We start from the raw sequence: 25,128 nt of genomic DNA, 5'->3' as shown, positions 1-25,128 counted from the left end.
GATATGAGGAGACTTTTATGGTTTGTGATAACCTGGACCAATTTGGCTAATTAGGAGCTCTGTGCATTGGGCTTTCAAGGCCATATAACAGTCAACAATCAGTCTGTGCCTGCAGCCCTTCAGTTTGATGGCTCCAAGTCCAGTGGGCTCCATCCCTGTGCCTCCTCCTTCCATGGTTGGTCTGCTTCAGGAAGCTCCTATCTGAGACTGCATGGATATAAATCCTGGGGACAGATCCTGAGGCTTCATTGAGTTCCAGGCATCAGATGGATCTTCACTCCTTGGCCATGACCCACCAGAGTCCCAGTGCAAATCAGTAAGTGCTGAGGGAGGTGAATGATGGAGTATGAACTGTATGAAACATTGTTTCCTCATCACCAGGACAGACATGCATTTTGGGAGAGCAGATGGGGGAAAAAGAATGGGTCAAATTTCGGTTACCAGGATTGTGAAGTTCATGATCTTGGTTGTGGAGGGTTCCTAGAAATCTCATTCAGAGTCTTGCTTTCCTCCCACCCTGGTTCTACTTCCCATGGACAGCTCTCAGACCATAACAGAAAGTAGGTCCCACTGAACTCTTTCCTAAGCTCTCCAAGACATTTATGAAGGTGATGATGAGGATGAGGATAGTGTCCATCACATAATGAGCCAATATTAATTGACCTTTACAGATTTTCAGCTTTATTAAATTTACCATTGAAATTCACCTTTTTGTTTAATAATAATTAAGCACTGTTGTGTGCCAGTCATGGGTGTGGGCATTTTATACATGCTGAGTCTTTTTAAATGGTAAAATCTTCATAACTAATTAGCCCATCTGGCAGAATTAGAAAAAAAATTAATATCCAGGATTCAAATACATGTCTACTTGGCTCAAGTATTAGCCTTTTAAATATTTTTTGGCATATATTAATGACACAGAATAGTAGGTTTCATTGTGGCATATTCACACATGCATATAGCATAATTTGATCAACTTTGTCCCCCCCCCCCACCTCCACTGAAGACCTCTCCTCTTTTCTTCTGGCCCTTGCCCCTCTAATCATGAACCATTATTGGGAGATTTTTGATTGCCAGGCTTTGATAATGCATACTATAGAGATCGTATTCATTTCTTTCCATGGTTTTCCCAATGTTAAAACTGCCAAATATTTTAATTTTATATTAAATAAAATTAAAATCATATTTTTATGTAATTTGTAGTATGATTTTAGGTTGAAAACTCTAAAATCTTATTTAAATTGTGTTTTCTTATTAGAGAGAGGCACGTGTATTTAAAATTGATTGTTATATAATAAACTTACAGGTTAAATGATGTCCTTCCATTAGGTAATGTTTAATCAGATAAAGTCTTTGAAGTAGAAGAAAGTACATCAAACAGACTTAAAATCACATATTCATGTAAACTAGTACATTTTAGACACATTAAGCATTGTGTTGTCATCTACTTAGCTGTGCTTTAAGTACTTTTTCGGCCAGATTTTTAGGAAAATGGCTTCCAGATATGTTAATACTAATATGGAAACATCAACAAGAAATAATACCCTTCCTATTCATGACAGTACCTGTGTTTGGAACACAGCTGAGCAGGAGAGTGGAATTATGTTGTGATACCCAAAGAACTCAAATTTCATCAATAATTATTCAGGTCACTTTCAAATGGAGACAAGTATTATCAAATGCTGTTATTTCAATATGGATAGTGGGTATTATTGGCAATAATAAGAGAATATCATAATCCTAATTTTTTGTTGGGGGACTGGGGATTGAACTCAGGGATACTCAACCACTGAGCCACATCCCTATCCTATTTTATATTTTATTTAGAGACAGGGTCTCACTGAGTTTCTTAAAACCTCACTTCTGCTGAGGCTGGCTTTGAACTCACAATCCTCTTGTCTCAGCTTCCTGAGATGCTGGAATTACAGGTGTGAGCCTGGTATCATGATCCTAGTTTTAAGTGCCAAGAAATATTTTAAGGCACTGAATCCCAAAGCTGATATAAGAATGTACCACCAAGAACTTCAAATACTGATATGCTGATACAATTGCTTTTGATCTGAGATCAGGGTATTGGACAGTAAATGATTTTATATTAATAAGTGAGGCAGAACTACTTGTTGTACAATTTAAAGAATTTTAAAGAAACTTTTGTAACATCCATATAAAGTAGGTAAGCTTCAGTTCCATTTTATAGGATGAGGCAATTTCCCAGTGATGTTTACATTATTTCCTGTTCTATTCTCTTTTACATTGTTTTCCAGTTCAATCACAAAGCTGTAATAATGAACCTGAGTTTCCTTCATGTGGTTGAAGTAAGAGAATATGCAATACATGTATCAGGAAAGATTGACCAGAAAATATATGAAGTATAAATAAGAAGGTTGGGACAAAAACTGAGCTTTGGGGTTTTCATGGGTGCTAAAATAGAGAGTGTTTCAGGGAGTTGGATTTTTCACTACTGAGAGTTATTGTTGAAGTTGTGTGGACTTAAAGTGAGAATATTTCACTTGTAAATACATGAATTCAAATGTATTAGGTACTTATTACTGTGTCCCCTTTTCCTTAACCTCTTTTCTTTTTTTGAAAGGTGTCCAAACAACACAGAAGCAAAACATAGAACACATATCTCTGAATTCCAACTCATTAGCCTCTCAGAGGATGCAGACCAGCAGCCCCTCCTCTTTGGACTGTTCCTGTGCATGTACCTGGTCACAGTGCTTGGGAACCTGCTCACCATCCTGGCTGTCAGCTCTGACTCCCACCTCCACACCCCCATGTACCTCTTCCTCTCCAACCTGTCCTTGGCTGATATCTGTGTAATCTCTACCACAGTCCCAAAGATGATTGTGGACATTCAAACACACAGCAGAGTCATCTCCTATGTGGGCTGCCTGACACAGATGTCTATTTTTGCCATTTTTGCATGTATGGATGACATGCTTCTAACTGTGATGGCCTATGACCGATATGTGGCCATCTGTCACCCTCTGCATTACTTAGTCATCATGAACCCTCAACTCTGTGGATTATTAGTTCTTGTGTCTTTTTTGGTTAGTCTTTTTGACTCCAAAATGCACAATTTAATCATCTTACAATTTACTACCTTCAAAAGTGTAGAAATTTTTATTTTCTTCTGGGACCCTTCTCAACTTCTTAACCTTGCCTGTCCTGACACCTTCTCTAATAACATCCTCAAGTATTTTCTTGGTCCCATATATGGCCTTTTCCCCATCTCAGGCATCCTTTTCTCATACTATAAAATAATTTGCTCCATTCTGAGGATCCCTTCCTCGGGGTGGGGGGGGGGAAGGTACAAAGCCTTCTCCACCTGTGGCTCTCACCTGGCAGTTGTTTGCTTGTTTTATGGGACAGGCTTTGGAGCATACCTTGGATCAGCTGTGTCACATTCTCCCAGAAAAATTGTGGTGGCTTCAGTGATGTACCCTGAGGTCACCCCCATGTTGAATCCCTTCATCTACATCCTGAGGAACAGGGACATTAAAAGTGCTCTGAGGAGGCTGCACAGCAGGTCTGTCTAAACCCAGGACATTTGGTGTCCGGCAGCAGGGTATTTTGGAAAATGTAGTGAAGTCAGACATCTAGTCCTTTCAATCTCATCTCCTTCAAAACATTAATGACTTTAATTTCTCATCACATTTCATATAAGAATGGTTGTAACCAGGATTGGGAAAGGAGGTCTGGGGAGTTTTCAAAATGGGAACAAAATATCACTTTGAGATGGTGAAAAATTTCTGGAGATGGATGATGATGATAGTTTGACAACAATGTCAATGTAATTAAGGCTGTTGTTCTGTGTACTTGAAAATGGTAAAAACTGTAATGGTTTTGAGATTTAAATTTACCACAGTTTATATTTCTTGCCTAATTGCTCTAACAAATGTTTCAAGGGTGGTATTGAATAGAGGTGATGGAAGTGTACATTTTTGCCTTGCTCCTGAATTTGGGAAGGAAGAATAAAGTATTATAAATCATGTGGAAAAAGTCTAATTGTCTATTTGCTGAAGATATAATCATATTCTTGAAGATCCTAAAAACTGCACCAATGGTTTCTTTTTATTATTATTATTATTATTATTATTATTATTATTATTATTATTTCTTTTTTGGTTTGCTTTAGTATATTGAATATCTTTCTAAAATAAACTATGAGAAAGCCATTCTAATTCAATGGAAGAGATGCTGAAAGATTCAAGATTAACACCCATTATTAGCAATGTAAAACGGAGGGAAAGATCCATGAATTATGCTTGTAGAAATCTGCCCCCATGGGAGAAGGGTTAAGCCGAAAGCCATCAATGGGAAAGATGAAGAAAGATGGGCTCTCAGAGCAGGGGTTTCTGGCTAAAAGCTGTTCCTTGCTCACTGTGTCAATTTTTTTCTCTCAGCCCCCTCAGGCTGATTCTTAGGCTAAGATGGTGGAGATGGTGTTTGCTGTAGTAGAGAAAGAAAGTGGTGGGCTGAACCCAGGGGCAGTGCTAAATAGCTTCCCGAGTCACGCTTGGCTCAGGCTTCTCCAGGGAAGATGGACAGAGGAGCTAGAAGTCCAGGTGGCAGGACATGACTGGATAGCAAAGAGAGAGAGTCTGCAATGCCCATACAAGGGACAGCAGTCCAAACCCTATCTTGCATATGCAGATGGAGTCTGACAAAGACTTGCCCTAAACTGTCTCCCCTGTGGGACTGACCTAGCCCTATTAAGCCCTTGGTGGGCAGCCTGGGAGAGTGGGGGTCAGGGTAGCCCAGTGTTGGACAGGACACCATGGGAGACAGACCTTCATGTGTTTTCTGGCTCATCTCCATCTCTCAAAGCTTTTGGACATGCACACAGCTGGAGGAGATCTCCCTGGGGGAGAACTTTGGAAAGCTCCCTCTAGTGAGACTGGGCAGGGGTGGCAGGGTTGGGGTGGGGACTGCCTTGAGAAAGCAGCTGAGGAAAGGTTTCTTGAGCTTATAAACATATTGAGCAATTTTGTAGTATACAACATCAGCACACAAAAACCAGGTGCTTTCTTACATATCAATAATGAATATGTTGAGAAAGAAATCAGGAAAACAGTTCCATTCACACTAGCCTCAAAAGATCTTCAGAATTAATTTAACCAAAGAGATGAAAGACCTCCTCAAAGAAAAGTATGGAAGGCTGGAAAAAGTAAGAGAGAAGACACCAGAAAATGGAAAGCCCTCCCATGTTCAGAGTTAGGAAAAAATAATATTGTTAAAAGGGCCACGTTACCAAGCAATCTACAGGAGTCAATGCAATACTCATCAAAATATAGTTCTGAGAAGAACTGGAAATAACAATTATAAAATCTGTGTGGAAGAACAAGAGACCAAGAATAGCCAATGCAACTCAGATGCAGAATAACCAAAGCAGAGTAGAGCTGGAGGCATCACAATATTCAATATTGAAATACTGAAATCCTCAGGATTTATATAACACAGATAAATTTGTCTAATTATGAGCTTTTTGCATTGAACCTCCAAGGTCATATGAATGTCAATTATCAGCCTGTAGCCCTTCAGCTTGATCTATTTGATCCAATGGCCTCCATGAGCATGTTTCTTCCTTCCATGGTTCTGCATCAGGAAGTTCCTATTTCATACTAAATTGATAGTAATCTTAGGGACTAAGCAGGCACTCAGTGGTCACCAAGCAGGAGAGGGGTGTTATATCTGTGTTCTTTAGTTGTAACCCAGCAGAGATGCACCATGCACCACTGAATCCTGAAGTAGACATTGGATGGAGGAAGATCCATTAGAAATGTTGTTTCCTCCTCCTCAGGTCAAACATCACACTTTGACTAGCTAAACTGGAGGACACCAACATGCTAAATTTCTGCAACTTGTATTTGGGGTAAAAAATGGGAGTTCATAACCCACTTGAATCAAATGTATGGAAGATGATATGTCATGAGCTTTGTAATGTTTTGAACCACCAATAAAAAAATATATAAAGGACATAAAAAAAATGTTAAACACTGGATAGAACTTCCTTTGCTCACAGATCCTGGCCATAATCTCGGTGTCTTCAACACACTTGGGGCTTTCCTGTCTGTGTTTTCACCTTCTTAGGAACTTGCCATAGAACAAGAGATATTATGTAACAACTCTTGTTTTTGCCGTTGTCATGGGCCCATGGGTCCTATACTTATGCTTCACAGCATCTAAAGCATTCAGTTATTTCTTAAACAACAACAGAGATTTTCATAGGAATAAGAAAAACCAACTAGGTACTAATGGGAATGCCAGGAAACCTCATTTCTTGGGCTGAGACACATGTTAGACTTCCACATCATTCCATCGTTCCAGTGTCCTTTGACAATAGTGTTTGCCAGCAGATAGCAAGTAGGTAAACAGAGAACAGACTGTTTTCTTAGTGATTTCTTAAGAAAAACCCCACAATCATCAAGTATTTAGTAAGATACAAACATGTATATTACGAGCTATACATGGTGTGACCATGAGTGTTATTCTTCCTATTTCCATTAAGTAGTATGAGCACAGAGAGGTCCTGCTTATGTAGCAGGTCAATATACATGCCAAGAATGTGTATTAGTAACTCCTAGTGCAGGCTATTTTCTCTTTTACTAGAGTCAATTGTAGATAATACTCCCAATACAATATAAATTTTCTGGAGTAGATACTTCAGATGAATTGTTCTTAGCTGGGTCTCAGGGGTAATTTTGATAGTGCATATTAGGAAAACAGTGGGTACACATGATGATGATTTTTTTCCTGGGACAATAGATATAGGTGATTAATAATAATATTAACATTCATCCATAGTAGATGTCAAAAAACTATCCACCACACACACATTATAATTTTCACTTTTGTGAAATAAACATAACAAATAATTTTTTGGGGGGTACTGGGTATTGAACTCAGGGGCATTCAACCACTGAGCCACATCCCCAGCCCTATGTTGTATTTTATTTAGAGACAGGGTCTCACTGAGTTGCTTAGCACCTCGCTTTTGCTGAGGCTGGCTCTGAAATCTCTATCCTCCTACCTTAGCCTTCCAACTCGCTGGGATTACAGGCATGTGCTACTGCGCCCAGCTAGACATAACAATTTTGAAAGTAGTATTATAATAATAAACTTAAAATTTACATGATGTCCATCTCTCAGGTCATGCTGTACATCAGTTAAAGCTTTGGAGACAGGCATTTGTACTTCACAGGGAGACTTAAAAGCATATGTTGATGTTCAGTAGTACATTTCAGGGACAAGAGAAGTTGTGCTGTGCACTCCTTAGATGAACTTATTTACCTTTTGGATATTTCTGAGAAAACTGTTTATGAATAAATAAATCAATTGTTATGGAAACATTGACAGCAGCATCTGTCCACCAAATTCATGATAGTAGCTGTGTTTGGAGGAGAGCTATGCAGAAGAAAGGAATCATGTAGAGATACCAAGAGCTCAAATTTCAAAGATAATAATTCAAATCTTGATATAATTTTAGTGTGAAACAATTATTACCAAATATTTGTACTTTCAAATTGATATTCTGTTTTATTCATTGTAATAACAGGTAATGAGACTGTACCATATCTTAAATCTTAATGCCAGTTATAATTTAAGACAGTCGGATATTCTCATGAAATTGGGTTTGGTGTGACACCAGGCTCTCTGAATGTTTTAACATTTACATAGGTAAATATGTTAATACACAAGATTGAAAGCCACTAGTTAAGCAATACATTTTATTTAAAAATTTCTTACAACAATGTTGCAAATTAGGTCATTTTTTTAATTACTTTGTCCTTATGAAGAATCTGTTCCTGTGAATTCACAATGGTTCAAGTGCTTTTCTCTTTTGCCTCTTATCTCAATTAAATCATAGTGAGACCTGACAAAAATCATAATCCTAAGTTTTTTTCACAGAGTTTTCTTCACTAATTATAATTCATATACCAGAGAGATTGATGTGAAAGTTTTAAAGGTTTTTTTTTAGTTGTCAATGGACTATATTTATTTACTTATATGTGGTACTGAGGATCTAACCCAGTACCTCACGCATGCTAGGCAAGCACTCTACCACTGAGCCACAACCCCAGCCCCTGATGTGAATATTTATATGATAATCAAAAAAAGTTAGAACTAAAACTGGGTTTTGAGGGCATATAACTGGTGTAATGAGAGTGATTATGATCAGAAAAATAGTGCTGGATGGGAGCATATTATCATAGATTATTCTATCCAAAACTACAAAGAGGAAATTAAGTTCTGAGCATGCATGATGGTGTCATAGTGAACTTCATTGCCAGGCATGGTGGAACATGCCTGTAATCCAGAGGCTTGGGAGGCCGAGGCAGGAGTATTGTGAGTTCAAAGCCAGCCTCAGCAAGGGCTAGGTGCTAAGCAACTCAGTGAGACCCTGTCTCTAAATTAAATACAAATTAGGGCTGGGGATATGGCTCAGTGGTTGAGTGCCCCTGAGTTCAATCCCCAGTATTAAAAAAAAAATAAAACAAACTCAGCTGTTATGTATAACTATTAGACCCTAATAAAATCATTAAAAAAACCCTGAAAGGGATAGTTTTTTCTCACCAGATAGGTATGGAGCTAATATAAATAAACTTGTATAAAATTTAAAAAATTCAAAACCGTTTTCTAATATTTCATTATTTTTAAATCACTGACAGGCACCATGTGCACTAATACTATGATTTTGGTCTGTGACATCAATGATTGTGTACAGTTATCAAACCATATTTCTTAACATTTGAGTCTATCTAGACCAAGGATAAGAGGAATATATTGATTGCTTTTCAAAAGATAAACAGTGTATGACCAAGGTCATAAATCCATGGAGGCAAATAAGAAAACCTAGAAGTGATAAAACCCTGGAAGAAAACTGGTCCCTAGGAATGTGTTCTGATTATGAATTTTCATCTTTAATTTAATATTCAGATCATGCAGTTCTAGCTCTTATGGGGTGTTTATAAATATTCTTCATAAAAGGGATTTGTACCATTGTCTTACAATATGGTAATGTATAATAGACTGCCTCTTAATTTCCTCTAATAAAGTGTGTTTTTTTTTCTCAAAGGGGAAGCAATGTTTCTTATACTATTATTTTTTTTCTGGAGAGTAGACAGCATTTTACTGTGGTCATTATCTTGCTATGTGGAGTGCTCTTGGTTTTCTAACATTGTTCATTTGAGTGTCTCTAAATCAGATATGTAGGTTGGGTGCAGAGATTCATGACTGTAATACCCACTACTAGGCTTGCTGAAGCAAGAGATCTATTTCAAGGCCAGTCTGGGCAACTTTGGGGAGAACCTGTCTGTCTCAAAGTAAAATAAAACTGGACATATATACAGATTAGTAGAGTGTTTGCCTAGTGTGAGACCCTGGGTTTGCTCTGTAGTATGGCAAAAAAAAAATGTGTGTACAGAAGGGATAAATGATACATAGAACAGTATTGAGAAAGTTCCAAGAGGATTTGGTCAGACTGTGAAAGGCTGGTGAAGGTGTACAGATCTCAGTCTGAATGCTCTAATGATAAAGAATTCAGTTAAATGTGCCTATGGAGTGATGAATGCTGCTCATTTGTTTCCTTTCTCCCACCCTGTTTTCTGTCAAAGGTGTCCCAGCATTAAGGATGCACTAAATGTAACAGCCATCTTAGAATTCCAACTCCTGGGATTCTCAGAGGATCCAGACCAGCAACCAATCCTCTTTGTACTGTTCCTGTTCATGTACCTGGTCACTATTCTTGGGAACCTGCTCATCATCCTGGCGGTCAGCTCTGACTCCCACCTCCACACCCCCATGTACTTCTTCCTCTCCAACCTGTCCTTGACTGATATATTTTTCATTTCCACCACAGTCCCAAGAATGATTGTGAACATTATAACTCACAGTAGAGCCATCTCCTATGTGGGTTGCCTGACACAGATGTCCTTTTTTATCATTTTTGGATGTATGGATGGTATGCTTCTGACTGTGATGGCCTATGACCGTTTTGTGGCCATCTGTCATCCTCTGCATTACTTAGTCATCATGAATCCTCGCCTCTGTGGCTTCTTAGTTTTTATGTCTTTGTTGTTTAGCATTTTTGTATCCCAGATTCACATTCTGATTGCATTAGAGTTTACCAGCTTCACAGAGGTGGAGATTTCTAATTTCTTCTGTGACCCTGCTCAAGTTCTGAGTCTTTCCTGTTCTTACAGTTTCTTTGGTCTCATTATCAAGTATTTTATTGGTGGCATCTATGGTTTTTTCCCAGTCTCAGGGATCCTTTTCTCTTACTATAAAATAGTTTCCTCCATTCTGAGGATCCCATCCTTGGGTGGGAAGTACAAGGCCTTCTCTATTTGTGGGTCTCACCTGTCAGTTGTTTGTTTATTTTATGGAACAGGAATTGGAGTGTACCTTGGTTCAGCTGTGTCATCCTCCCCCAAGAAAGATGTGGTGTCTTCAGTGATGTACAGTGTGGTCACTCCCATGCTGAACCCCTTCATCTACAGCCTGAGGAATGAGGACATTAAAAGTACCCTTAGGCGGCTCCACAGTAGAACAGTCTAATCTCAGGACTTTTGGCCTCCATTTGATAAGTAGTTAGGAAAATACAATAAGATGAAGCAAATAAATCTGTAAATACTGCATTATTAGTAATACTATTTTTGTATCTTATTGTATTTTATATATCAAGATGTCTAACAGCAGATTGATGGTAGTCATTATTTGTGGGAGGGATAAATGGGGAATTTCAAGTGGGATTTTGAAAACTGAGAAACAGTGTGTAGTTGTGTGGACCTTAGATGTGAACGCATGTGGGTGGACCTTGCATGTGAACGTCTAGTGGTGAACCTTGGGTGTGAACACATGCTGGGAGTTGGTGTAGTTTGGACCTGGAATGTCCCCCAAAGACTCACTCATTGGGGGCTTGGTGCCAGCTCAGGAGTGCTCAGATGCTGGGTGAGAAATGCTGGGTGAGAAATGCTGGGTGAGAAATGCTGGGTGAGAAATGGTTGGTCCCCGAGAGCTCTAACCTCCTCTGTGGAGTGATTCATGGATGGATTCATAGGTGATAGGGCTTCTGGGAGGTGGTGGAAACTGTAAGAGGGGAAACATAACAACTAAAATATCCTCTGACCCGAAGTCAGCATTTAAAAAAAAAAATTCTATAATGGGCCCTTTTATTTCTATCCTTCTGCAAGTAAATGCTGTGTATTTGAAGAGAAATGATTAATCCTCTTTCATTTTTGATTCCACAAAACCTACACAAAGGCACAGAGGCATAAAAAGTAAAAATCTGTTTTAAACATTGAAGAGATCATTCCCTGGGTCATAAAAGTGTCCATAATCACTGTGTGTTCAACACACTCTGCTTTTTCTGCCTGCCATTTCATGCCTCTTAGGAATGTCTTATAGAAACAGAGGCAAGTTATGTTGGTACATTTTTGTCTATGTCATGGAAATACTGGCCTGTATTCCATTGGACAACACCTGCAGCATTTTTTTTTAATTCCAAGATCATGTCTGAGATTATAATGATTGAAAAAGAAAAAAAAAACTAAAAACAAATAGAGGGGCATAAGCAAACACTGTGAAGGGGGCTAAAGCACATTTAATATCCACAGCACTCCAAAGTGAATGCCATTTGAAATTTTATTGCCCATTAGACTAAATTTTTCCATAGTGATGGGATTCTTAGTTTGAAAATGCCAGGGCGACCCAACATTTACTAAGTTTCAATGTTCCTTTAGGTATCACACCTGGCATGGATATAGGTGTTGTCTCCATTTCTATTAAGCAGTATGAGCATAGAGAGGTGGAGAATTTTCCACATATTATGCACACGGTCAAATAAATGATATGGGAGAAAAATGTTATTTTCCTCACCCCATTTCAGGCCATTCTCCCTCCAATTGGATCTGAGTAGAAATATTATTCATAATACTGGATGAAATATCTTGGTGATTTATCATGGGAGCATTATTTCTAAGATTGCTGAGATATTTCAATAATAGAACTTCAGAATAAGAGGATGTAGTTGACGATGACCCATATTTTTGTTTGGACAACAGATATAGGTTTTTAATAATAAAATGAATATACATCAATTGTTTAAAATTGAACAAATATCTTCCATCTGCATATTATATGGAAATTACACAGAGAGAGGAGCAAGAATCTTTAAAGGCTTGTTGTGATAATAAACTAACATATCAAATAATGTTCCTCCCTTACAATAAATACTGTGCATCAGTTAAAGCATTTCAAGTAGCCTTATGTCTTAAGCCAGTCCTTCAGCTTAACAGCGTCTGTTCTGTGAACTGCCCTGATGGGCCTCCTCCTATGGTCATCTGCTTCAGGAAGCTTCTATCTGACATGATCTTCATATGAATCCTGCAGATGGGGCCTGAGTCTTTATCAGGCACCTGGAATTGTTGGGTCTTGGGATCTGCAATTCTTTGTTATGGGCCAGCAGAGAAATAATGTAATCTAGTAGTGCAGAGGAAACCTTGGGATCTTGGAAGGACTGTTGGAAGTATTATTTTCTTATCATAAATACAAACATCACAGTTTAGTAGCCAGCTGGAAAAACACAAATATGTATAGTTTCAAGGATGTGGATTGAAAGTGAATCTCACCATTGTGTACCTCAATTGTGTATTATTTAGTCTCCATTTGTTATTTCCATTTTTATTTTATTGTTGATTTCTAATTTCATTCCATGTGGTCTCATAGAATGCAAGACATTATCTCTGTTTTTTTGTATTTACTAAGATTTGCTTTGTGGCATAAGCTATTGTCTGTCTTAGAGAAGGATCCATATGCTGCTGAGAAGAAAGTATATTTGCTTGTTGATGGATGAAATATTCTATATATGTCTGTTAAGTCTAAATTATTGATTGTGTTATTTACTTCTATAGTTTCCTTATTTTGTTTTTGTTTTGGAAGATCTGTCCCAAAGTGAGAGAGGTATGTTAAGGTCACCCAGTATTACTGTATTGTGGTCTATTTGACTCTTGAAATTGAGAAGCATTTGTTTGATGTACATAGATGTTCCATTGTTTGGGGCATGAATATTTGTAATTGTTATATCCTTCTTATATATACTTTCCTTAAGAGGTATGAAATGTCCTCTTAAGGGTAGTATATATAATCTCTTCTGATTAACTTTGGTTTGAAGTCTACTTATCTGAGATGAGAATGGAAACCTCTGCTTGTTTATACAATCCATTTGAGTGATAAGGTTTTCCCCATCCTTTCACCTTCAGCCTGTGGATGTCTTTGCTCATGAGGTGAGTCTCTTGAACAGCATATTGTTGGATCTTGCTTTTTAATAAAATCTGCCAGTCTATGTCTTTTGATAGATGAGTTTAGGCTATTAACATTCAAGGTTATTATTGTGACATGATTTTGTATTCCCTATCATTTTGATTTTTTTCTCGTTTTTGATTTGTTTTAGTTTCTCATTTGTTTGAGGGTTGTTTTAGTGTAGATCCTCCCTTTGCTGGTTTTCACTTTTTTTTCCCCCCACTTCATCCTCATGGAATATTTTGTTGAGAATGTGTTGTAATATAGACTTTCTAAGTGTGAATTCTTTTAATTTTTGTTTATTATGGAAGTTTTAATTTCATCTTCAAATCTGAAACTTAATTTTGCTGGATATAAAACTATTTGTTGGCATCCATTTTCTTTCAGAGCTTGAAATATATTATTCCAGGACCTCCTAGCTTTGAGGTTCTGGGCTGAAAAATCAGTTGAGATCTGAATTGGTTTCCCTCTATTTGTAATTTGATTTTTTTCTCTAATACCTTTAAGGTTTTATCTTTATTCTCTGTGTTAGTCATTCTAGTATAATGTGTCTTGGTGTGGGTCTGCTGTAATTTTGTACATTTGGGGGTCCTACAAGCCTCTTGTATTTGATTTTTCTGTTCCATTCTTTAGATTGAGGAAATGTTTTACTATTATATCATTTAAAAATTATGCATTGCTTTGGTTTGTTTCTCTGCTCCTTTATCTATTCCAATAACTCTTAAATCTGGTCTTTTCATGTTATCCATAATTCTTGGATGTTCTGTTCATGGTTTCTTATCATCTTCTCTTCATGGGCAACTCTACTTTTAAGATTATATATTTTTTCTTCATTGTCTGAGGTTCTGTCTTCCAAGTGATCTACTCTGTTGGTGATGCTTTTTATTGAATTTATAATATGGTTTACTGATTCCTTCATTTTCAGGATTTCTACTTGTTTTTTTTTTTTCCATGATCTCTAAACTCTTTATTGAAGTAGTCTTTCACTTCCTGTATGTTCTTTGATTTCACTCCTCATACTTCCCTTTATTTCACATATCAATTTAACTATATGCAATCTGAACTCCTTCTTGGACATTTTTTTTATTGTGTTATCAGCAGCTTCTGTTGTTGAAGCATCTTGGTTTGTTTGGGGCTCTTTATTTCCTTGTTTTTTCATGTTGTTAGTGTGTTTTCCCATCTAGAAGTATGGGTCTAAGGCAGACTTATAGTGTCTAGGTGTGTGAAGGTTTCCAGAGCCTCATGTTTAATGGTGAGACCAATATCAATATTACTCAGCATATAATATGTAGCCTTAAACCTAATAGCTCCCACTAAGGCAACTACTGCTTTCTGCATTAAACCAAAATGATGAATTTAATAACTATCTATAGTATAAACAGAAATTTTGTTAAAATGGTTTACAATTTCAAAGGGTGGATGAGAGAACAGAGTAGTGTAGTATGTAATATTTCTGAGGGAGGAAGAGATAAGCTAGAAGTAAAAAATTCACAGGAAGATTGGAAGAGGAGCTGACAGAGATTGGCTGTTGATTGGAGAGAAGTTGGAAAGAAAATAGCATAAAAAGCATCCTGTTCCAAATATGGTAGAGAGATTAGTGAATCAAAAAAATAAAATAAATCTTGCTGGAAAGTCGAACTGTCTCTGTCAGTGTTCAACAGTTTCTCAGCTCTGACTCTGATGTCTCTTGGGATCACCAAACCCAGATCAGCCCTTGCAAACCTAGTCTCTAGTCTACAAACCTGGGTTTCAAATACCTCAGGCTCTGCCATTTGTAATCCCAAGATCTCAGTGCTGCTCCTACTTGCAGAGAGACCACCAGGAATACACTCATGCAAACGAGCAACAGCAAGAGATGCAGCAGCAATACCCAGGCCACTAGCACTCTCAGCAGGAAGACCCCAGGGTTCTCCAAACCCGCAGGTACCCCAACACTGGACCTGCAGGTCCTGATTGGAGTCCCCAGACAGAGGGTCTTGTGGTGGTAAACCTGCTGGCACCCAGGTCCCAAGCCCTGACTGGTATCCCAAAATGGGTGCAGCCACATGCAACCAAACCTGGAATCTCCCCTGCAGCAGTCCTCTAGGCCGTGGTAGCAGCAGTAGTGGCGGCTGCATTGGCAGTTACAACTGCAGCTGTGGGGCAGCGTCACCAGGTGATCTCCAGGGGTCAGCAGCAATGTGGGCTTCAGTTGCATTCACAGTTTCTTCTGTGGCAGCAGCACCCAGAAAGAACACCTCCAGGTGATCTCAGTCTATCAGAGGCAGCAGCAATGGCGGTAGTGGTACAGGTGGGGGTTGAGTAACAGGAGACTTCCGGTTCAGCGGCAGCAACCATGGAGGTAGCATCAGAATCGAGTCAGGGGTAACCAGGCAGTGCCCGGAAAACCAACCTCCAGGCACAGCAGTGGCTTCTGCAGCAGCCCAGAAAGAAGACCCCCAGGCAACCCCAGGCTGGCAGCAGTAGAATCAGAGGCAGCAGCAATTGACACATGGGTTTTTATTCTGCCATAAAGAAGAATGAAATTATGGCATTTGCTGGTAAATGAATGGAAATGGAAAATATCATGTTAAGTGAAATAAGCCATATTCAGAAAGCTAAGGGTCCAATGTTTTCTCTTGTGTATGGAAGCTTGAGCAAAATAATATTCAGAAAGCTAAGGGTCCAATGTTTTCTCTTGTGCGTGGAAGCTTGAGCAAAATAAGAGGGAAACAGGCAGAGGGAGCCCATGAAAATAAAAAGGGTAGGATAGGTAGGGGGCAGATGGGAAGGAAGGAGGAAAAGGGAAAGAGGGGAGTGCAAAGTGTACCTGGCCAAATCGTGCTGTGCACATATAGGAATATACCACAGTGACTTTCACTATTGTGTGTATCTATAAAGCATGAATTAAAACAATAGGTAAATAGAAGGAAGACCAGTAGAGGAGAGGCAGGGGACAGGGGGAGGGAGGAGGGAAAGGAAAGAAGTACTGGGAATTGAAATGGAGCACATTAATTCTATGCATGTATGGTTGTGTCAGAATGAATTGCAATATTATGTATGTGATAATACAGTAATAATATGTAAAAAAAAAAAAACAAGCATTCTGGGCTGGAGTTGTTGCTCAGTGGAAGAGCGCTCGCTTCACATGTGCGAGGCCCTGGTTCGATCCCCAGCACCACATTAAAAATAAATAAACAAAAAAAGGTATTGTGTACAACTAAGAAATAATTTTTTAAAAGCATTCTTTGTGTAAAGAACATGAAAACAGTTTCTTATCAGATAAATCTCTGTGAAACAGCCTCTTAGTAGAGAAATTTCTTGCAAATCTCTTCTTTTAGGCATAGTTTATCTTTTCTTTCTCTAGGTATTATCTTTCACAGAGCAGGAATTTTAATTTTAATGGGATGTATTGTATCAATCTCTTTCTGATCGATCATACCTTTGATATAATATCAAAAAAGTCATAGCCAAATCCAAAGTCATCTAGATTTTCTCCTTCTATATTGTACAATTTTTCTAGTTTTATGTTTTACATTTAGATTTATGATTCATTTTAAATTAATGTTTGTGAAGGGCATAAATTCATTATTTTATGTTGGTATGTCCAGTGTTCTAACAGCATTTGTGGAAAAGGCTATCTTTTCTCTATTGTGTTGCTGTCAATTCTTCGTCAAAGGTCAGTTGTCTACATGGTTATTGCTTGGTCTGTAGGGATTTGATACTAGTATCTTCCCAGAGACCTATATCTGTGGATGGTCAAAATCGTTTAATTAAATTTCCCTGGTATACAGCCTAAGCTCTCATATACTTTACATCCTCTCTTGATTATGTTTAGTGCCTGACAAAATGTTAAGTGCTATGTAATTGAAACTGGAGTTTGAAATGAAACCAGATTCTCCACTCTGCTGGTCTGTAGGTCCACATAAGTTACATGCCTCTGCAGCTGAGAGAGCCCATTTTATTATTGCAACTAATCACAGCAGGGAAATGCCTGTCTGGTCAGCTCCATGGGTCAGAGCTGGCAGAACCTGACTCTTCTTCACTATTACTGAGTAGTGTATTGTAGCTTTCAAGGGCAGACCTCAGCAACTGGCTGCCATTTTTTTTCCAGGTGCTTATTCACAGATTTGAAGACAAATCCACAGACAACAGAAGGCAAGAGTGAAGGTGTAGTATTTCTATAACTGAAAAGAAAAGAAGCAGAACTCTCAGGGGCTGAGAGGGGAACCTGAGAGTAGGTTTCCACTTAAGTGTACTAGTCTAGGGACTTAAATAGCTACTGGATGAGGCATTCATCAATATCTGTGCTAATCAGGTCTTGGAAAGATACTAAAGGTGTTGGTCAGTATCTATGCTAATCATGTCTCGAAAAAGTGCCAATACTATTGGTCAACACCTATGCCAAACAAGTATTGGAAAAGTGCCAAGGCTCATGGTTTGGTCTGTGACATTCTGATTAGTTAGGCCTTGAGTCTGTAGTCTTCACTCAGGTCGGTTCTACCTCCTTTTTCCTGCCACCCAGGACAAAGAAGTTGGCTATAATGTTTGGAATGTTTTCTATAGGTTAGTTTTGTGAAATAGCCTCTTCATTTAAAGTCTCTCTCTCTCTCTCTCTCTCTCTCTTTTGGTGTGGGGGAGTGCATTTTCTTAACTGTCTGCCTGTTTTCCTGTTTTACTATCTATCCTATCTTATTCATTATTACTTTTGTACTGTATTGATTTGGACATAAGCACAAAAAAATACATGTTTAATACAGATGTAATTTTTTCCTATTGTATTTTCTATCCATGGTTGCTTGAATTCACAGATATAGAGGGCCAACTTTACTTATGTAGATCTGTGTCTGTGCTCTCTACTCTGTTTCATTGATATATTTGGACATGACTTTTGGTGAAACCCTGTTCAACCTGATAAAATAAAGGTATTCTGTCCAACTACAACTAAAAAAATATTTAATAAAATAACAAATATTCTGGCTGTTTCAAATCAGCTTATAATAATATTGAGGTTCTACTGTGAATTTAGGTTAATCTTTCTTTTTTTTATAATTTTTTACACCTTTATTTTATTTATTTATTTTTATGTGGTGCTGAGGATCAATCTCAGCACCTTGCACATGCTAGGCAAGTGCTCTACCACTGAATTACAATCCCAGCCCAGATCAATCTTTCTTTCTTTGTCTTTTTTGTGCTGGGAATTGAACACCTAGGGGCACCTTACCACGAGCTACATCCCGAATTCTTTAAAATTTTGTTTTTCTTTGCTTTGAAACAGGATGTTGCTGAGTTGCTGAGGTTGGCCTTGACTTTATGATCCTCCAGCCTCCCAGTCCCACCCTGGGAATATAAGCTTGTGTCACTATGTCTGATTCAGATCAGTTCTTCACATTAGAGGCTGCCTTTCCCCCCACATCTCAGCTTTTTCTTTTACCTTCTCTATTTTTCTTTTCTTTCTTCCTTCCTCTCCCTCCCTCCTTTGCCTTTTTTTTCTTCAATGGATTTGACATTTTGTTTCAGTTAAACTCATCCTTCTCTGTCTTTAGAGTATTAGAAGACCAAAGTTTGACCCAATCTTATGGAAAGATATTTGTGATTCTTCATTGCTTTCCCTCATGATATTCCTTTCCTCATGTGCAGGGTACCCACTACTCACACCAAATCTGATCTCCCAGTGGGAACAAGAGGAGGTACTGCAGACAGTGAACACAGAACTTATCCAGGGCATCTGTATGGAGCAGCACCAGGAAGGCAAGAATCCCTGGGAGAAACTGGCCTGGGAGGAGAAAAAAATAAAATAGAAATAAAGCAAAAGTTTGTTTTGTCTGAGGAGGCTCATTATCCACAGATGCCTCAGAGGAGTATTTTGACTGTTTATCTGTCCTCTCATACTTTCCTTGATCTTGGCAAAGATCTCCATATGTGCTTTTTTAAAGTTTGTATTTGGTATGTGTATTTTATCCTTTCTGTTTTCCTCTCCTAATAATTTTTTAAAAATTATTAATGAAAAATTTTAATATATTTTCTATACTAATATGAAATATCAAGTTAACAGAAAAATTTTAACATAACCTTTCTTTTTTAAAAAATTATTTATGTATTTGTTCTAATTTGTTATACATGATAGCAGAATGCATTTTGATTCATATGGAGCACAATTTTTCATGTCTCTGGTCCCAATAATTTCTACTGGTCATGTTACCATCACTGTCATTCTTCATAGAACTATTTTTTATTTTTCAGCACTGGGGAACCCAGGAGTGCTTTACCACTGAGCTATATCCCATACCCTTTTTAATTTTGAGACTGGGTCTAAGTTGTTGAGGCTGTCCTTGAACTTGTGAACCTCCTACTTCAGCCACCCAGATAGCTCGGATTACAAGCATGTGTTACCATACTATGGTAATGTTACCATACTATGGTTTCATGGAAATATTTTTTAGTGAACTGTTTGACTTTTGACCCTTGTGCCTATTAATAATGAAGTCCTGAAACAGCTGCACTGCTCAAAGTCCTTTGCTCATAGGTAACTTTATTTTGTTTTATTTTTTCGCTTCAGAATTTGAGTCTCTACTTAATACTAAGGAATTAGTTGCTCTTCAAGATAACAATGGAGAAAAAATATCCAATGAACAGAAAATAGTGAGATTCAAAAGAAGTGGTTCCTGCTCCTCTATTTTACATGAAAACCAGGATACCCATCATGTGGATGATTGGAACAAAAGCCATGAGAACGGTTTAAGGTGAGTGCCCTTCATATAAGAGAAGGTAGTGCATCAGGAAACAACTATGAGATTTAAGAAACATATTTTGGGGCTGGGGTTGTGGCTCAGTGGCAGGCAGAGTGCTTGCCTCCCACATGTGAGGACTGGGTTCAATCCTCAGCATCACATAAAAATGAATAAACGAAATAAAGATATTGCATCCATCTATAACTGAAAAATATTTTTTAAAAAGAAACATATTTTCAACATAAACCTAGGTCAAAAATTTTGCTTTCATATTAAGAATGAAATCATGGCATTTGCCAGTAAATGGATGAAGCTGGTCCAAAGAACCAAAGGCCAAGTGTTTTCTCTGATAGGTGGATGCTAATTCACAATGGGGGGGGGGATTGGGAAGAATAGAGGTACTTTGAATTAGAGGGGAGTGAGGGGAAGGGAGGGGGTGTGGGCATAATAGTAGAATGAATTGGACATTATTTTCCCATGTGCATATATGATTACATGACTAGTGTAACTCTACATCCTGTATAACCAGAAGAATAAGAAATTATATTCCATTTATGTATGATGTATCAAAATGCATTCTGCTATCATGTATAACTAATGGAATACATGCAAATAAAAAATAAATTTAAAAAAAGAAATAAAAGGATTCAAATTCAAAATTTTAAAAAAAATTGTACTTTCACAAAGAATTTTGTCTAGATAGTTTTTCCTACAAATGATACTGAGATATTGAAAGTTTGACACATAGATTGGTTTGACAGATTTATCAGAAAAATCATTTAAGTCAAAAGCTGAGTGACAATGTTGGCTGTTCTTGAGAACTTTTAGCTTATAAGTTGATGGGGCAAAAAGCATACATATTTACTGAAGATGGTAAATTTTATTACTAATAATCTGTCTTTTATTTTTAAAAGTCATGTGGTAGAGAACATCTGTGAATACAATGAAGAAAATCAATGTGGACAAATTTCTAATCTTATGCTCCAGAGAACTACTGAAGTCAAATCCTTTGAATGCCATGAGTCCTTCCTGTTTCATTCATCACTTAAGAATCACACCAGATCTCATGCTGGAAACAAACCCTATCAGTGTAAGGAATGTGGGAAAGCCTTCCATTTTCTTTCTTGTTTTAAGAAGCATATGAAAACTCCTACAGAAGAAAAACCATATGAATGTAAGGAATGTATAAAGGCCTTCAGTTGTTTCTCCATGTTCAGAGCACATATGAAAATTCATAGTAAAAAGGCAAAGTATGAATGTAAGGAATGTGGGAAAACCTTCAGTAGTTCTTTCCACCTCACAGAACACAAAAGAATTCACAGTGGAGATAAGCCCTATGAATGTAAGGAATGTGGGAAGGCCTTTAGTTGTTCCTCATCACTCTCCAAACACCAAAGAATTCATAGTGGAGATAAGCCATATGAATGTAAGGAATGTGGGAAGGCCTTTAGCTATTCCTCTCATCTTATAAGACATATAAGAATTCACACAGGAGAGAAGCCTTATGAATGTAAAGAGTGTGGAAAGGCCTTCAGTGAATCCTCAAATCTCAATGTACATGTGAGGACACACACCAGAGAGGAACCCTATAAATGTAAGGAATGTGGGAAGGCCTTCAGTTGTCCCTCATCCTTTAAAGCACACGTGAGAGATCACAATGGTAAGGTGCAATATGAATGTAAGGAGTGTGGGAAGGCCTTTAGTCGTTCCTCATCCCTCACTGAACACCTAAGAACTCACAGTGGAGAAAAGCCTTATATGTGTGAGGAATGTGGGAAAGCCTTCATTAGTTCTTCCTATCTTACAGTACATAGAAGAACTCACACTGGAGAGAAACCTTATGAATGTAAGGAATGTGGGAAAGCCTTCATAAGTTCTTCATATCTTACAGTACATACAAGAACTCACACTGGAGAGAAACCTTATAAATGTAAAAAATGTGGGAAAGCCTTTATTTGTTTTTCAGCTCTTAGTCTCCACATGAGAACCCATACTGAGAGAAAACCCTATGAATGTAAGGAATGTGGGAAGGCATTTCGACAAGCTTCATACCTTACTATACATGCAAGAATTCACACTGGAGAAAAACCCTTCGAATGTCTGGAGTGTGGAAGAGCTTTCAGTTCTCCCTCATCCTTTGGGAGACATGTGAGAAGCCATAGTGGAGAGAAACATATGAATGTAAGGAATGTGGGAAAGCCTTTATTTGTCCAGCCTACTTTCAAAGACATGAAAATTCACACATGGGACAATATATAAATGTAAGGAGTAAGGGAATCTCTGCAAGACTTTTTTTGAACTAATGCAATTTGTGAAGTCTCATTTTGTGAAGTTTCATACTGTAGAGACACTATAAATGTGAGAAAGTAGGAGATTATCACTCATTCTTTTGAAGAGTTGAGGGCAACTGAGCGAAACCCTGTGTTTGTAAGCTATATGGTAAAGCCTTTTGATTTTGAACATAACTTGTGCCTCAGTCTGGCTGGTCTGTGCAAAGTAGCTGGGTGGTGGTGGTGGTGGGGGGGTGACAAGCAACTTGTGAAGGTTGAAACAGCAGGAGCCTCTTTATTCAGAACAGCAGAGGTATGTATACCCAAATAAATACAGACAGCTTATCTCAATTAACATCATCCAATTATACCAATCAGTCATTAAGGAATCCTCATCATCTTAATAATTAGACACAGCTTAACTCAATTAACATCATCTAGATACAGCAGTCAGTCATTCAGGAATCCTCATCATCTTAATAGCTTGCTGGTGTTACTTGTCAAACCACTCCTGCTGGCAAAGTGCCAGGCGCCATCTTGACTTGGCTGTGGCTCTCAACACTTGTATAAGAAAATTCCAAATTTGAGCTAGAAGAGATTAGTGCCTCATTAAAGTGGACTTCTCGAGGGTCATTGATTTCCAATGTTTTCTAATAGGAAGATTTAAAGTTATATGTTTCCCTTGTCAGCTTTTATGACATACTTTTGAGTATGAGGTGAGTTTCTTTAGCTGAGATGTAAATGTTATTTCCATTACAAAGTCTTTTGGACTCTTGGGAGGTTGTGTGTGTATGCTTCTCCTCTGAGACAGGGTCTGGCTGTATTGTCCAGGCCTGTAACTCCTGGACTTCTACCTTAGCCTCCTAAGTTTGGGAGTGCAGGCATATATCATTGAGTGTGGCTCAAGTGCTTTCTTTTTTTTTTTTTTTTTTTTTTTGCAGGCAGGAAAATGGTGTTTTTTTTTTTTTAATTGTTGTTTCACTTTGAACTCACACTCACAGCATGGGCACCTTCTTCGTCTTCGTCTTTGCCTTCTTCTTCGCCTTCGTCTTCTTCTTCCTCTGGATACTGAAAGTTGCCTACCCAATAATTCCCCACTTCCCTTTAAACTAAGAGTACCAAGTGTTTTTGAGAATATCAGTGTTTATTATCAAAAGTTTTTCATGTGTAATAAAAAGTTTTAGTAGAAATTAATTAGTACAAAGACCTTGAAAGGTTATAGTCTCATCTGATTGCTGTTTTGTGGTTTATTCTTTATGTTTGTTCATGACTGGAATTTTTGTTAATTTTTTTAAGTTGTTGATGGATCTTTATTTTATTTATTTATATGTGGTGCTGAGAATCGAACCCAGTGTCTCATACACGCTAGGTAACACTTGACTACTGAGCTACAACTCCAGCCCTCATGGCTGGAATTTTGAGCTAATGTTTTAAGTTAATAAAGTGTGTTATATTAATTTGGATATAGCTGAGTACTACATTTCCCTTAATCACTTCTAATCCTAGGTAATAGTTTTCTAAAATAACTTTGCAAGAAGTTTGAAAGGCTTTAGGGAAGGAGCTACAATTGCCTGCTTATTAGGACTACGATATAGGTAGACAGATGAGTAGGGACCTTGTGGGCCCCAGTTTTCAGCTCATTTTTCTGAGTATTGAACGCACTGATCCGTACTTGCTCAAAACTGAATGTTAAGTGCTTGACCTCAGTCTCCTCAGGGGCTGCACCTCCACAAACGTCTCCATTAACTGCTGTATCCTGGCCAAACACAGCTTAGATTTCTCTGGCAAGCTCTGTTTTGCCATTTTGGCATTTTTGCTTCTCATTGCAGTTCCTCCAGCACTTTCACTGCCCTGTTAGAGTTGACCAGTTTGCAGAAGGATTGTCATCATGCTCACAGTCCAGTCCCATCCTTCACTCTGCTTATGGGATTGGTGTCTATACAAGCCTACCGTGGTCCCAAAAGTGAGTAGAGCTGTGGTTAATGAAGTTATCCTGACTGTAATTGAGGCAAGCCTCAGATAGGCATCATCCTATTTTGGTAGAGGAGGATTTATATTTGATACCTTCATACAGGGAAGATTTTACTGCCTTTATGTGAGAAGAGGAATGCTATGAGCTGTTTCAGGTACATTTTGCTACCTCCTCCCCTTTTTTAAAACATTTTATTTTAAAGGATGGTGTTGTGGCTCAGTGGTAGAGCATTTGCCTAGCATGTATGAGGCACTGTGTTTGAATAAAATAAACTTCTATTAACAACTAAAAATATTTTAGAAAATTATATTTTATCTCTTAAAAGCATAACTATACCATTTCCCTTAATCACTTTTTACTGTTTATTAAGGTATACATACATTAATGTGCAAACTGTGTACAGCTTGATGTAATTTCACATAGATGTATACATCCTGGTGGACACATTTCTGGATTCCAGGAAGTTTTCTCAATAATCACTCCACAGAGGAAATTGGATTTTGACTCTTATTATGCTTGATTTGGTGTGCTTTTTCTCACTTTTCAAATAAATGTTAAAACTACAACATGTACTGTAATGTTACATGTTTGGCTTCTTTTACTCAACATAATGTCTGGTTTGTCACTTGGTTGCTCTTATTTCTCTTGGTATATGCTATATGCTATATGTGGGGAATGCAATTACTGAATGATAGGGTAGACTTGAATTGTAGTTTTGGTAGATACTTTAGATTTTCAAAAATGTTGGTTCCACCAGTAACTCCCCAACAGTGCATGTGAGTCTTGGCTATTCCGCATACTGGGCCCACACTTTCTAACTTTAGCTCTTCAGCAGAGTGTGTGGTGATATGTTTTTTTTTTGTTTGTTTGT

At 37.9% G+C, this 25,128-nt stretch overlaps 3 protein-coding genes across 3 annotated transcripts; all 3 read left to right on the top strand.

Annotated features, from left to right (window-relative positions):
• Nucleotides 1-2,633: 2,633 nt before the first annotated feature.
• LOC308645970 (olfactory receptor 7E24-like) lies at nt 2,634-3,542 on the top strand (the record flags this gene model as incomplete). Its single annotated transcript, XM_081288419.1, has 1 exon — nt 2,634-3,542. The coding sequence occupies exon 1, from the start codon at nt 2,703-2,705 to the stop codon at nt 3,540-3,542; it is 840 nt and encodes a 279-aa protein (XP_081144545.1). The 5' UTR covers nt 2,634-2,702.
• Nucleotides 3,543-9,669: 6,127 nt separating this feature from the next.
• On the top strand, nt 9,670-10,563 carry LOC308645974 (olfactory receptor 7E178-like; the record flags this gene model as incomplete). Its single annotated transcript, XM_081288422.1, has 1 exon — nt 9,670-10,563. The coding sequence occupies exon 1, from the start codon at nt 9,733-9,735 to the stop codon at nt 10,561-10,563; it is 831 nt and encodes a 276-aa protein (XP_081144548.1). The 5' UTR covers nt 9,670-9,732.
• An 8,125-nt stretch (nt 10,564-18,688) lies between these two features.
• On the top strand, nt 18,689-24,788 carry LOC308645899 (uncharacterized protein). Its single transcript, XM_081288348.1, has 3 exons — nt 18,689-19,035; nt 19,844-20,027; nt 20,930-24,788. The coding sequence occupies exons 1-3, from the start codon at nt 18,900-18,902 to the stop codon at nt 22,272-22,274; spliced, it is 1,665 nt and encodes a 554-aa protein (XP_081144474.1). The 5' UTR covers nt 18,689-18,899; the 3' UTR covers nt 22,275-24,788.
• The last annotated feature ends 340 nt before the right edge of the window (nt 24,789-25,128 follow it).

The sequence above is a fragment of the Spermophilus citellus genome, assembly GCF_964194105.1.
Source record: "Spermophilus citellus genome assembly, chromosome: 3".
Lineage (NCBI taxonomy): Eukaryota > Metazoa > Chordata > Mammalia > Rodentia > Sciuridae > Spermophilus > Spermophilus citellus.
Note: the sequence above shows the minus strand (reverse complement) of the source record. Positions and strands in the feature narration are given on the sequence as shown.

Bases quoted from the DNA above. Each gene is read 5' to 3' on its own strand.
- LOC308645899 (XM_081288348.1), top strand. From the start codon at position 18,900: ATGATATTCCTTTCCTCATGTGCAGGGTACCCACTACTCACACCAAAT. The intron at 19,036-19,843 runs GCAAGAATCCCT...TTTTCGCTTCAG, and splicing joins TATGGAGCAGCACCAGGAAG to AATTTGAGTCTCTACTTAAT. The intron at 20,028-20,929 runs GTGAGTGCCCTT...TATTTTTAAAAG, and splicing joins AGCCATGAGAACGGTTTAAG to TCATGTGGTAGAGAACATCT.